Source organism: Aquila chrysaetos, chromosome 1 (assembly GCF_900496995.4).
Source record: "Aquila chrysaetos chrysaetos chromosome 1, bAquChr1.4, whole genome shotgun sequence".
Taxonomy (NCBI): domain Eukaryota; kingdom Metazoa; phylum Chordata; class Aves; order Accipitriformes; family Accipitridae; genus Aquila; species Aquila chrysaetos.
In genome coordinates this window covers 36,785,021-36,798,110 of record NC_044004.1, presented here as the reverse complement: position 1 = coordinate 36,798,110, position 13,090 = coordinate 36,785,021, and the positions used below count along the sequence as shown (strand labels likewise).

Below are 13,090 nucleotides of genomic sequence, written 5' to 3'. Positions count from 1 at the left end.
AATTACACTGAACGATTTTTTCCATAATGTTATTCATACATGAGGAATATGCAACTTGATAAATCTGTTCCTCTCATTCACTGTACCCAGAATCTTTTTGGCTTGCTTATTCGTTGTTTTGCTTTTGCACTTGTGATCTCAAAGGACAAACCAGAAAATGTTTTACACTAATCACAGTTTATAGCACCATAAGCTATTATAAAACTTCTGTAAACACTACCTTATGGTTTATGCCGTCAATATCACAATCATTGTAGGCCTCTAAAGAATCGAGTTTCAAAAGGGCAATCTTTAGAAACGAGTCATGGAGATAAGAAAGAGTAACACGTGACTAGTTATACTTCTTTACAAACGGACCATGACTTTCAATATAAGATCCACAAAATGTAAGCTGAGGTTCTAATCCTGCAAACATCAGAGGAATTTTGCTGGGGTACCACTCCTACACAATGTTAAATGCATACAGGATGCAGTTAACCTGACTGTAACTTGTGTCAGGTTAACAAATCCAGGGGTAACAAGCACAGATTAAACAGGATCATCACAGAAACATTTTTTTTCTGGAAGTTTCCTAAGATCTTATGCCACAAGATTCACATAACAAAGGGCAATACACAGTCTTGCTTCTCTATGTTATCTGCAAATGGACTGTAGCTTATGCTTCTCAGTGGAGGTTTCTATTTGCAGTTTTCAGCAAAAATTCTTGATCAGCATCTGCAGTAATTCTTTATGGGCAGTCAGTGCCCAAAATTTGATATTGAACTGTTCTGACTGCTAAGTTGCACAGCAAGTTTCTCTCCCACAGACCGCTTAATCACTCGTGAACCCATGTAAACTCCTGACATACACACAGTGGCCACGAGCACCACAACTTATGTATTACAGGACAAACACCTCCTGTTTTGAAGCTGCCTCCCAGTTGTTTTATTTGGGCCATGTTTATCTTATCTGCACTATTACCTATTCACTTTCTTCATGACACTCATGATTTTAAAGAACATCCCCACATCCTCTTCAGTCACTTCTTTTTCAAGCTACTTACTCGTTCACAGAAGCTCTTTCATACCCTTGATCATCTTTGATGCCCTTCTCTGTAGCTGATCAACTTTCACTACCTCCTTTTTGAGATGGGGGAACAAAGATTGTTACCACTATTCAGGAAAGGGGAGCAACATGGATTTATAGTGGCATGATGGTGTTTTCTATTTCTTTTTTCACTCCTTCCTAATAATTCCTAAGCTTCCCCCTCCTTTCTTAGCCACTTCTGGGCACAGAGCTTGTTTTTTCATAGGATTATCTGTGTTGTATGATCTTTTCCTGAGTAAAAAGTCAGTTCAGACTTCATCCTTGTGTACAGAAAGTTAAGGTTGCATTCCCTTCCATGTGCATTACACTTACATTGGCCTGTACCGAATTTCTTTTGCAAACTTACATCTGGACTTTCAATATGAGTTCCTTTTGCAGTCTTTGCAGTTCAGTCTTCGGGATTTTTATGCTCCAAATGAGTTAATACAACCAGCAAACTTGTCATATCACCACTTATCCCTTCCTCCACCCACTGAATGGCATAGTCCCCAGGCAGACTCTGGGAGGGTGACAACCAGCAACTTCCTTTCATTGAGCAAACTGACCATGACCATACGACCTGGAGCAATCCAATCCCACTTTGAAACTGGCCCTGCTTTAAGGACTGTATCAACCAGACCTCAACAACAGCTCAGCAATGCCTACAGAGAACTCCAGAAGACTCACAATGCACAACTCCTCAACAGAAGTCAGGCCTAGTCTTTGTCACCGTATCACATTTATACCTGTGTTCACTAATCCCATTCACTAATACCTGGCAAACAAACAAGCAAACAAAAATGACCACGCTGGAGTTCTCAGTCTTCCCAGAAACCCTGAAAAACTGACGGCTCATTTGTCACCTTCTATTCCTGGAGCACCAAGGCAGGCCTACAGAACAAGTTACACACTACAGGCAATGTATCAGAAATTTTGTATTTTAAGTTCCTTCAAAACTCTTCAACAGATATCACCTCCTGCCACCTACTTCATCCTTCTCAATGGTTTGATCTGATACCCTCTCTTAGAGACACTTCAATTTGGGAGAAATCCTCCAACATGCTCACTCCTTAAAAAAAAGTCTCCTGCAAGGGAATCTCCTTAAACTCTTCCTCAGTGAAGCAAGGCTCAAAGAATTTGTTTCACTCTTTTGCTATGACTTTATCTTCCTTGGGCACTCCTTCTATGCATGGATCACTTATCAGCAGGCTTCCTGCTTTTGATGCATTTCAAAGAGGATTTACTAACTGCTTTCATGCCTTTAGCAACTTGTTCCATGACTCTTTTTGGCCTACCTTATTGTGTTTAACAAAGATTTTATATTCTTTTCCACTTTTCCCATTTGGAGACAAAGCTTTAACTTTTGAAAGATGTCTTTTTACTTCTACTGAGCTCCTTTACTTTACTTGTCAGCCTGCTCAGCTTTTTTGGTATTTCTGACAGATGCCATGCAATTGCTCTAAGCCTTTACTATAGTGTCTTTGAAGAATTACATGCCACTTGCAAGTATTTTACACTTTTGGCTGCCTCTCACCATTTCATTAATTTTTTTCCTTGCTTTATGAAGATTTACTTTGGAAAATTAAACACTGCTGCAACAACCCTTGGCTTTACTGCTCCTGAAGCACCATTGAGTCTAAAGTACATTATGATCACTGTCACGCCATAGATGGCTGGCATTTTTGAACTTAATTCTTGCTGGCCAGGACCTTGTCCAGAGTTGCTACCCACAGAGTACCCTTACAAGCTACACCTAGGAAGCAGGGGGTTTTGGCATCTATAAAGTTAGTACCTGGGCAAATTTCAAGTTGAAGCATGACATAATCTACGTGGGAGCAACTGAAGCCTCCCATTACCATTGTATTTCCTACTTTTGTAGCTTCTCTACTCTCCCTTAATATCTGACAGTCATTGTCAACATCTTGGTTGGGCAGACAAGTCATATAGCCCTAATCTCTACTGTTCCTATACAGGCCTAGAACAACAATTCATGAGATCCTGTGCTACCTCCCAAAACAGTTATTTCCTCTTTAACAAAAAGTATCCCACTTCATCCCACCGCCATATGCAAGTCACTCTGTCCTCTCTATGCCACCCGTAGTTTGTCTCTACAGTATCTGAGTTTCCACAAAGTTTCTGATACTCCAAGTATTATACAATGGAGATGTTTTAATACCAGTTTGACTACCATGGGGATGATGCTCCTCTTCAAGAGAGAATGTGTCATGGCAAACTTTATGTTCTTCACCTGTCAGCTCTTCCCCACTTTTAATTTAAGGCATAGATAGCCTGGCTGCAAATCTATTCACATAAAGCCCATTCTTCTAATGTAGGATCTTTCTATTAAAAAAATATTTCCATTTCCTCTTGAATCTTAGCTCCTTTTTTTCTGCATCATTTTCTCAACTGTGCATGAAGACTCTGACTCTCTCTAACTGCACCTAGTCACACATATCAAAGACCACAATGCAACAGAGATTGGGGTCTTTAACCCCCGCTTCCTAACAGCCTGTATGTTACTTCTCATACCTCTTAGCTACGCCCTTCCATCTAACATGGCCTGTGATGAACAGCTCTTCTCAAGAGACTGACCTGACATCTTCTGAAACCTGTCACTTTTGCAGTCAGCAAGTAACCAGGTGGCACTGCAAAGATACGTGCAAAAGATAATGGCTGACCACTCTAACAACCTCTGCCAACCAGCTGGGACCTCGAGCCTCAGAAGGATAACACTGGGGTCAGCAGACTGACACCTCTCCGTGCCTGTACCTAGCTGAAGAACTGCAGTGTGGCACATGGCCACAATAAAGTGATACTGTGTCAAAGGAGTCTGCGCTCTCAGACCTTCCACCACCATTTACCAGTGAAAAGGAACTGCTGCACACAAGGGGCACGTGAAGTAATTCCCCTGTGGGACGTTACCAACAGGGGCCAGAGAAGGACACTGATGTCTCTGAAGGGGCTGGTGGCATGGAAAGATTGCAATTCAGACAGAAACCATCTGCCTCACAGATCAATTCTGCTACTTGTATAATTATGTCACTGTTTCCACATTAGGGTGAATTTAAATGTTGCTGCTCCACTCAACTCTCTTTTTATGGTACTAATGCAGGCATTCTGCAAAGGTTATTATATGCAAATCCATTAAGATTTAAATACTACAAACTTAAACATGCCATATTTCATCTCCAGAAACTGAGGTTGTAGTTTACAACTGCTCCTACATTCAAGAGACTGCTGTCTGCAAGATCTTAGCACAGTAAGCTGGCCTATAAATTATACCCATACAGTTACCGGGAGCAAAGTTCTGCACTCCAGAATTCCTTTATCTGAGCTCTGTGTCTAAATAAAAAAGCCTCAAAACACTCTGCTGTTTAGGTGCTCACACTAATCAAAATGGGAATTAAAGACCCAAACACCTCTGGGAACCCGGGCTGAGGGATCTAATTCTTCAAACCCTTGCAACTTTGACCCCAGATGTTGCGAGACGCTTGGAATTTGACCCTCTGCGCTACACACAAACAAAACCCCTGTTCATAAACTTCCTCTGGAGAAAGACGTCCAGGGTTTGGCTCTCCACTTGACGGCATGGAGCAGGACAGCCAGCGCTCTGCAAACCGCCACGCAATGAGCCGTGCCGCGGCATTGCTGCCTGCATCCACGAGAAAAGAGTCCATTCCAGCAAAAACCAGAATGGTTCAAGGCTGTTCAGTGTTCAAACGACGCACTCCCTAACGCTGGATTCACTGAGACCATACGGCGGGGGGGGGGGGGGGGGGGGGCGGGGAACCAGAAATGCTTGCTTTCTAGAGGTGTGTTTACTTTAAGATCCAGATCCAGAGGCGGAAAGGCCTGCTGCACAGCAGCGAGGAACCACCACCGCCCATCAGCGGCCAGCCCTGTGCAGCGCTTCACAGGACTTCCTCCTTCCGCTGGTCCCACAGAACCCACCCGCGGCGGCCTAACTGCCCCTCAGGCCCCGCTCCATCTTGTCGCGACACCCCCCTCCTGCCTCCGCACCGCCGGTGCCGTTCCCCTCACCGGAGGCAGGACCGCCACCACCCCCAGGACTCCTCGGCCGCCATCTGGGGGCTTAACCCGCTGAAGACGGGGAAAGGCGGAGGCCGCGGCGGGCGAGGCGCGAAGGCACCGCCCCGCCGCTTGTGTAACGGACCGTCCGCGGGGCGGGGGAGGGGCGGGCGCGGAGGGGGGCGGGGCCTCGGAGAGGCCCCGCCCCCCTCCGCGCCCGCCCCTCCCCCGCCCCGCGCGGCCCCAGGCACCCGCGGGGGCAGCGCCCCCCCACACGCAGCGCGACCCCCGCCCGCCGCCCCTCCGGCCACCCGCGCTGCGCCACCGCCGCTCCGCACCCCCCCCCGCCATTTCCTCACCGGGGCTACCGGCAGTCTCCAGGCCCGCAACAAGTGCGGCCCCCCCCCCCCCCGCCCCGGCCCGGTCCGCGCCGCGCCCTGGCCCTCCAGATCCAACGCCCCCGCCTTTGTCTGCGCGCCGGAGCTCCCCACCCGGGAGGCGGCGGGTACCCCCCCACCCACTCGCCGCAACCCGCCGCCCTCTCCCCACTCACACACGCTCCCCCCCCCCCCGCCGCCCCTTCCCAAATGCGACGGCGGAATCGGGCTCGGCCCCGGCCGCTGCAGCCCGACCTTTTGTTTTTAAACCGATGCGCATCTCCCCGGGAGCCCCGCCGCCCCGCACGCGAAAACAGCGGCAATGCGAATGAAAAAAAAAAAAAAAAAAAAAATAAAAAATAAAAAAAATTAAAAATTAAAAATTAAAAAAATAGGAAAAAAAATAAAAATTACCTTGCCGGCCCGTTTTCGCGGCCCTTATATAATTCCTCAAGGTTACCGCCGTTGCCAGGGGACGCGAAATGGAAATGAAAACGGGCGCTGAATAATCGCGGGAGCAAAACTAAAAGTTAACTGCCTCCGCCCGGGCGGAGAAAGGTCCAGATCGAAAGCAAAACAAGGAGAGGAAGCGGCGAGGCCGCTGGCGCTTGGAAATCCCCCCGCCTCTCCGCCGGGCCGGGCCGGCCGCGCAGGCGGCGGGGGCAGGGCTGCGGCGGCGGGCGCGGAAGCGCGCTGCGCCCGTCATCGCCGCGGCACGGCGCGGCGCGGCACGGCACGGCGCGGCACGGCGCCTCGTCCCCCCTCCCGTCCCGGTCGCCCCCCCCCCCCCCCGGACCCCGGCAGCCGGTTATCCCGCTTAGCCCCTTCCCCCCCCCCCGAACCCCCGCGCCCCCTTCGCCGCGGGGAGCCGGTCGATCGTTTCGGTGGCGGGTGATCGTGGTGCTAAAGGTTCTCTCGGGTGCTGGTGTAGGACCGCCGGCTCCTACAGCACCTTTAAATATTTTTAATCCAAGGTCTGACTTGCATGCGGAAACCTTACATTTTATTCATAGCTTGACTTGTGACTGAAATAACTCCCACGCCCAGCCCTAAATAAGGCGGGGGGGAGGGGAGGGGGTCAGCCCCACGCAGAGCTGGACCGGGAGCTGGAGCCGCCAGCCCCGGGGCGGCTCAGACCCGCAGGGAGCGGGGAGGCAGGAGCCTCCCGGGATGCACAAGCCCACGGCTCGGAGCAGGCTTTCCCGGAGACCTTGGGGGAATCCCTGCAGCTCAGCTCCACCGGCACCGACTGCATCACTCGCTCCCTGCGCCTCTTGCCCCTCTGCTGAGGTGGGAGTCGTGGTCTCGGTCTGGTACACACGCACGCTGGGAACCGCCGTCACCTTTAAAAAAGGACTATGGCACAGTCCTACAACCAGGGCAATTTCAGACCAGGTCCTCTGAACTCAGCGAGTCTCAAGCAGCTGGGTTACGTCAAGAGCGAGCGCTTGGATTTCAACAGATTCTGCAGAGTGACGTTGGTCGTGGAGTCTATGTAGAGACCAAGGGTATTCTGCAGAATTTAGATAATCCCAGTGCAAACTACAGCATATGAAATGGACTGAGGAGAGTGGTTGCAATACATCATTCCTAGCCTTACCCATAGATGATGAAGGAAAGGCCCCAAGCACTGGGGGAGATATGAAATGTCATCATTACAAAAGGTTGTATCTGAGGAAAGAGAAAGAGAGGTGTACACATCTCTCACGTGCATGCATATATGTATGCATGCATATATACGTATGCTATACATACGTCCATACATATATTCAGGTAAGCAAGCGGTAAAGCTACATGTGCAGATACATGATGCACAGCCATCGGCGGTGGGAGGAACACTGGGACACGAGGGGTTGTGCGGGGGGTGGCACAGAGGAATGGTTAAGGAGCGGTCCACTCTCCAGCGGGATGCCAAACGGAGAGGGAGGTGTTTCCCAGGTGCTGGGTGCTGTGAGGACCCTCTGCGGTGGCAGCCCTGGACATCAGAGGACAACGAGCTAGCGACAGGGTGGGGAGTCTGCCCTTGTGGGTGACGAGTCCTCCTGTTTTGGAAAGTGCTCTGCTTGCACTGAGGAGAATATAATCACAGAATAATTTATGTTGGAAGGGACCCATGGATGCCAGGAATCCACCCCCTCCCAAAAAACGCTGGGGCCTGGCAGGTGGCTGTGGTCCACGTGTGGCACCAGTGAAGTAGGAAAAGGCAAGGGAGAAGTTTTGGAAGCAAGATGTAGGGTGCCAGGCAGGATGTAAAATCAAGCATCTCCTCCAAAATTTCTCCAGAAACACTCACAGCGGGATGGAGGGGTCCACACTGACAAGGGGGGACACAGGTCCCTGGAGCAGCTGTGAAGAAGCGTCAAGGAAGGGTCGTGAAGTGGCCTGTTGACTGAATAGATGTGTGTGGAGAGGAGATAATCAGCAGGACACGGTAGTGACAGGACATGGCTTGTACAGGAGGGTCAGACTAGGCTGTGGCTGGAGGGAAGGGGGCTATACACTCCATGTCAAAAGAAGGAGTCAAATCAACTAACTCCAGTAACTAAAGCCGAATTTTTATAGACTTAAGGTCTAACTAGGAAAATGGTAGTTTTAAGATGGTATTAATGACTCTCTGACCAGGATGGAGGCGGTTACTATGCCAGCTGTGATTAGAGAGCAGTAAAGTGACTGAAAGCGAGAAATGTCTAATCGACTTGTTCCCACTCAGAAGTAAGATCTTGCAGTCGTAATAACTCCATGGAAGGATCAGTTTGGTGCTCAGAAACTGTCACAAAGCTGGTGGGACGTGCCGGGACGGAGCGCAATGGAGAACACGGGGAGGGCTGCAGCGTGCCCGCCTCCGGCGGCTCTGGCCCATGTGTAACAGAAATGGCAAAGATCCAGAGAAAAGCAACAAAGATAACTAAAAATATGGAGCGACCTTGATGTTAAAGTGATTCAAGGATTTGAGTGGCCAGGATTATTTAGGATGGAGAAGTGATAAGGAACGGAAAATGGTCAGATGAGAGAGAATACATAGTCATGAGTAGAGAAGAGTAGGGATGGATTATGTGGTTTCTTTTCTAATATAAGAACTAGAGAGCATCAAGTGAAACTAGCAGGTGGCAAATTTCAAGCAAACAGAAGGAGGTGGATCTTCACACAGCAGGTAATTAAACAGTGGGACATGCTGCTTCGAGGTGCCAAAAGTTCACAGGGGATCCAAAAAAGCACCCATACACATTCACAGAAGAAAAAAACCCCATGAAGTGCTATTAAATGTAAAGACACCAACTCTGCCTCAAGCAGCCCCCTAAGCCATGAATTTCTAGGGGCTAGAAGCTGTTCGGAGGATGCCCTTGCCTTAAGCCTTGAAAAAGGCCTGACTGGGAATGCCTGCAAATGGCTCAGGACAGGGGAGGTGCACGGTGCTGCTCCAACACCTCCCTCCGAGCAAAGGGAAGAGCGGCTGGGGCTGGCTTTTGCAATGCTTGGCGGCTGTTGTCGTTTCTAGTATGTGCTTTTAATTTGTTTACAGAATGAGCCAGCTGTGAAGAAGACTGTAGTTTACATATCAGCAGATATTGTGGGGAAAAAATGCTTACCATTATATTAATAATTTAATACCACACTTGGAGGACTGCTTATTCACAAAGTGGCAACGCCATGAATGACATTAATTGGTTTTGGTCAAATAAAACACAATTGGCTTCCTCGAGAAACTCTAGCCAAACCATTGAGCAGAATTTGCAGCTCACTCTTGCCATTTCTTCCCACCACCTTCAGCTGATCTCAATGGGGCACGTTCAAGGATCTCGATGGGGCGCATTCAAGGCGTTTACAAAGGCATTTCCCTCCACATCTTCTAGCATCACAAGTTCACAGGATATACCAGAAGTTAAATCTTCTGTTGTGATTCTTTTTTGATGTTGAAAGGTAATGGGAATGGGCAGCTTTTGTTTTCTAAACTTAACTTTCAGCAGTGACTCATTCCCTCCAAAAAGGGACTTTTACCTTTCATGACTTTGCTGTTTCAGTAAGACCTGGCAGCTTTAAAATCAGAAAATTTAACCTAGAAGCACCAAATATCCACAGCTTTTCCCCCACAGAATTGCCAAAGTTTGCAGCTTATTCTTTTAATCATCTTCCTTAGGGATCCAGCTACTGGAATCAGTTGTTTTCCATTAGCATCCTGCCTTTCCTTCACAAAAGATTCACTATTCTGGCCTGGCCTTCATTTCTGTGAGAAAAAACTTGAAAATGGGAATCCTTTAAGTTCCAGGAGGTAAATAAGCCATCCAGCTTATTTTTAAAGTTTAATAATATTTTTGAAAACTTTAATAATATTTATGAAATTTTCTCTTCTTGTTGTTGGTTTTGTTGCTGTTGTGGGGCTTCACACTGTCTTTAAGTGGACCTGACTAAACCACCATTTTGGTTCTTAAAACCACTGTCACAGGCATCGTGACTTTTTGTCTGTAGAATTGGAGTAGTTGAGTTTTCTCACGTAGTTGGGCCCCAAGCTTACGTACTCACCCACAGCCAACCTGTTTATTTTTCTGATATGTTAAAGTAGGAAAGCTCTCCCGCAGAAACCATGTTGGTAATTTGCATTACAGGCCAGTGCTTATCAAGAAAATAAATCAGTTACAAGAGTCGTATAATTCTTACTTTAATACTATTACCCACATCTTCCTGAGTGCCTAAGCCTATTTTTAATCATGATGCACGGTGAAATTTATTTTCGATTTTCATTTGTCCTGCAAAAAACATTCTGATGCTGATGTAATCTGTAGCACTGATATTTTTAGATACTACATAGTAATGGCACCTTTCTTTTAAAAAAAAACCCAAAACAAAACACGAGATTTCTGATTATAGTTAAGAAATGCATATTACTGTAACACAGATAATCACCCCAAGTATAATGGAAAAAATGTTGGCTAACACTTTAACAACTTGTAATCCATTTCTCCTCTGAAATCAGTTTGATTCATTGGAGGGGGGGGGGGGGTGTTTCATTTACTTTGTGTTTATACTGTTGTAAATAAAAGGACTGCCCGGTCTTTGGTGTTCCTGCAGCGTTCTAGAAATATTTCTGCTTATGTTAAAATTCATAGAAACTAAAGCTTGTTGCTCCTTTGCTGCTTTTGCTGTGACCCCAGCCTTGGTGTGGGGAGGGGGACAGGCAGAGCAGTGACCATCAGGAAACATCTGCAAACCGTGGCAGGTGGAGCCCTGGAGATACAGCTGGGTCTCTTCTTCCTTACCCAACTTTGCGGGGGGAAGGGGGAGAACTAACCCACTTAAGTCCCAATTGAGCAAATATGCCTTTCCATGCAAGGACACGAACAGTTCCTCTCGAGTTCAGAGAGAGTCTTCACGTGCCTGAAGTCAGGCTCACCCTCTTTGCCTTCATTTTGCCCAAGTTCAACATTTCTGTGGTCTTTCCTCCTTTTCCCTCCCACTCTAACGGCTGCAGGGCGGCGCGTAGCTGGCTCAGGCTGCTTCCATGGGATGCGGACCCCTGCCCGTTCGTGGTGGGGCTCAGCCGTGTCACCTCAGGGGACAGAAGCATGACCTGAGGACCTCCTGGCCGGCCGCAGAGCAGGCCACTGACAGCAGCAATACTGTATGCCAGCAGCACCACCCCAACGCTGTTCACAGCACAAAGAGGGAATTTCCTTAACACATTTCAGAGCAAATCCATCCCTGGGATAATTTCTTTGTCTTCGCTTGGGTTACGCCAGCAGGGAGACCTACCCTTGAGAGGCTTAACGGGGTGTCTAAATTAGCGAGTACTTCTCAGCTCTCATATTCCAGCTGTGCTGATCTTCTGATTGCTAAGAATTTAGATGGTGGGAGTGTTGCTTTGTTTTTATTGGTAATAATTACAGTAATAATTACAGAAAACTGTTCCAGGATGGAAAAATCTATTTGCTCAGAACAGATCTCCGAACACTAACTTCTCTAACTGGCAAAATAAAACTTTTTCATCGCAACTCAAAGCCTCTTACACTTTCAGTAAAGGCAAGTGTCCTCATGAAGGTGCTGCTCTATCCAGCCCCTAGCAAATTCGGTCAGAAAGAGCCAAGAGATAAAATAATAACCCACAACACATCTTTTCTGCTAAGGAATTTCTATACTTTCCTGATCGCATCTGGCTGCACCCAGGTGCTCCAGGAGGACAAATAGGTGGGGACACCCTGTCTTATGTACCAACAACATATGTATGACAGAGAAGAACAACGTCGAGGGCTAGAATGCCTATTCATTTTACTTGTCACTGCTTTTATTTGGCTGCAGTACTTCAGCCCATTGCTCTGCCAGCTCAGCTGCTGTACACAGTTCATTTTCATTAGCAGGAGGGAAGGAACAACGGATTTGCTTAACACCAGCATTGTGAGACTTTTTTAGTTACTCACATCTCTTGGCCCTTGCAGCAAATTTTAGGGAGGAAAGCAGTTCTTTAAAAACATGTACAGCATCTTGACATTTCAGGCATGGAGCGGAGCTTGGCAGAGAAAACCTGGACAGGAGCCAGGCTGCTTCAGCAGATCATACCTGAAAGTGATCCTGCTTAGCCATGCTTTAATAGAGCGTTTCGCTGAAGTGGAAGCTTTTATGGCAATTTTCCCAGTGAAACTGAGGTAGAATAAAAAGATAAGTGATATATCTCCTATTGGCTTGACAAAGCAGAACAAATACTTTTTCTTCTGGATAATGATGAGATATTAAGAGCTTTGCTTCATATCATATGTAAACACAGGCTTTGATTTATTAATTCAAAACTTATTTATTATTAAAATCAGGTCAATTCTCTTTGCTGAGGGGGAAGGGACTTTCTTCTCTTTGTTCTCACGTTCTGTTTGTAGTGGATTTTCACATATAAAGAAGCCTTTCCAGGGATACTCATTGCAGAAATGCTCACCAGGCACATTCCCCCATCAATCACTGTCTGAAGCAGACGACGCTCTTCCGCAAACCCTGCCAAGGTCCCATGGCTTTGGTGGGGAGAAAGGTCTCATCCCGTGCTAGTGGTGTTTTCTTCCCCTCCGGAGCTGGAGGACGGAAGGACAGAGGGAGCCGACCCAACCATGGGACCTTCCCCAGGCTACCCTGGGCATCACCTGGCAGACGCGTCCACGTGGGCAAACCAGCATCCCACCTCCCATGGTCCAAGCCAGCGCACCCGTGTGCTGGGCAATGGGGGTCAGCATGGACCGTTGCCCAGCTCAGGATGAGAGGCAGGACATGCTGGGACGTGGCCACCTCACCAACCCCCCTGAGGGTGGTGGAGGCAGAGAGGTGCCAATAAGGGGGGGTCCTGCTCAGGAGGGCTCCTGCTGGCAAACCAGGCAGTACTCTGTGTGGCCCCCAGCTCGTCTGACCCGGCAGCAGCCTGACGCTACGCTACGTGTCTGGAGGGCTGCTTAAATGTAGCTTGAGCCTTTCTTCTTTGGTGCACTCCCCAGCTCATGCTGCAACACAGCCTGGGCGACAGCCCAATATGACTCCAGAAAAAAAAAGAGGAGGCAATTATAAACATTTAATTTAAGGCTCTTCTACCTTAAGTTAAAACGGTCGCTGCAAGTTACAATCCCATTTCCAAGACACCACCCTCTTTAAAGCTTTGG

At 47.9% G+C, this 13,090-nt stretch overlaps 2 protein-coding genes across 5 annotated transcripts in view; one reads left to right on the top strand and one right to left on the bottom strand.

The window, feature by feature from the left end:
- The window catches only part of IRF2 (interferon regulatory factor 2), a 42,355-nt gene extending 36,218 nt beyond the window's left edge, over positions 1–6,137 (bottom strand). For 3 of the 4 annotated variants that reach the window (XM_030015249.2, XM_030015222.2, XM_030015240.2), the window contains exon 1: positions 5,886–6,134. The gene's annotated coding sequence lies outside the window, so the exon portion shown is untranslated. Of the gene's footprint in view, positions 1–5,885 lie in introns of all 4 variants that reach the window. The other variant, XM_041122685.1, reaches the window with a different exon arrangement.
- LOC115343860 (formin-like protein 5) lies at positions 4,654–5,739 on the top strand. Its single transcript, XM_030020404.1, has 2 exons — positions 4,654–4,761; positions 4,894–5,739. The coding sequence occupies exons 1-2, from the start codon at positions 4,654–4,656 to the stop codon at positions 5,737–5,739; spliced, it is 954 nt and encodes a 317-aa protein (XP_029876264.1).
- Positions 6,138–13,090: the final 6,953 nt, after the last annotated feature.

Coding starts and splice junctions, on each gene's coding strand:
- LOC115343860 (XM_030020404.1), top strand. CDS start 4,654: ATGGAGCAGGACAGCCAGCGCTCTGCAAACCGCCACGCAATGAGCCGT. Junction 4,762..4,893: donor TTCCAGCAAAAACCAGAATG/GTTCAAGGCTGT, acceptor GTTTACTTTAAG/ATCCAGATCCAGAGGCGGAA.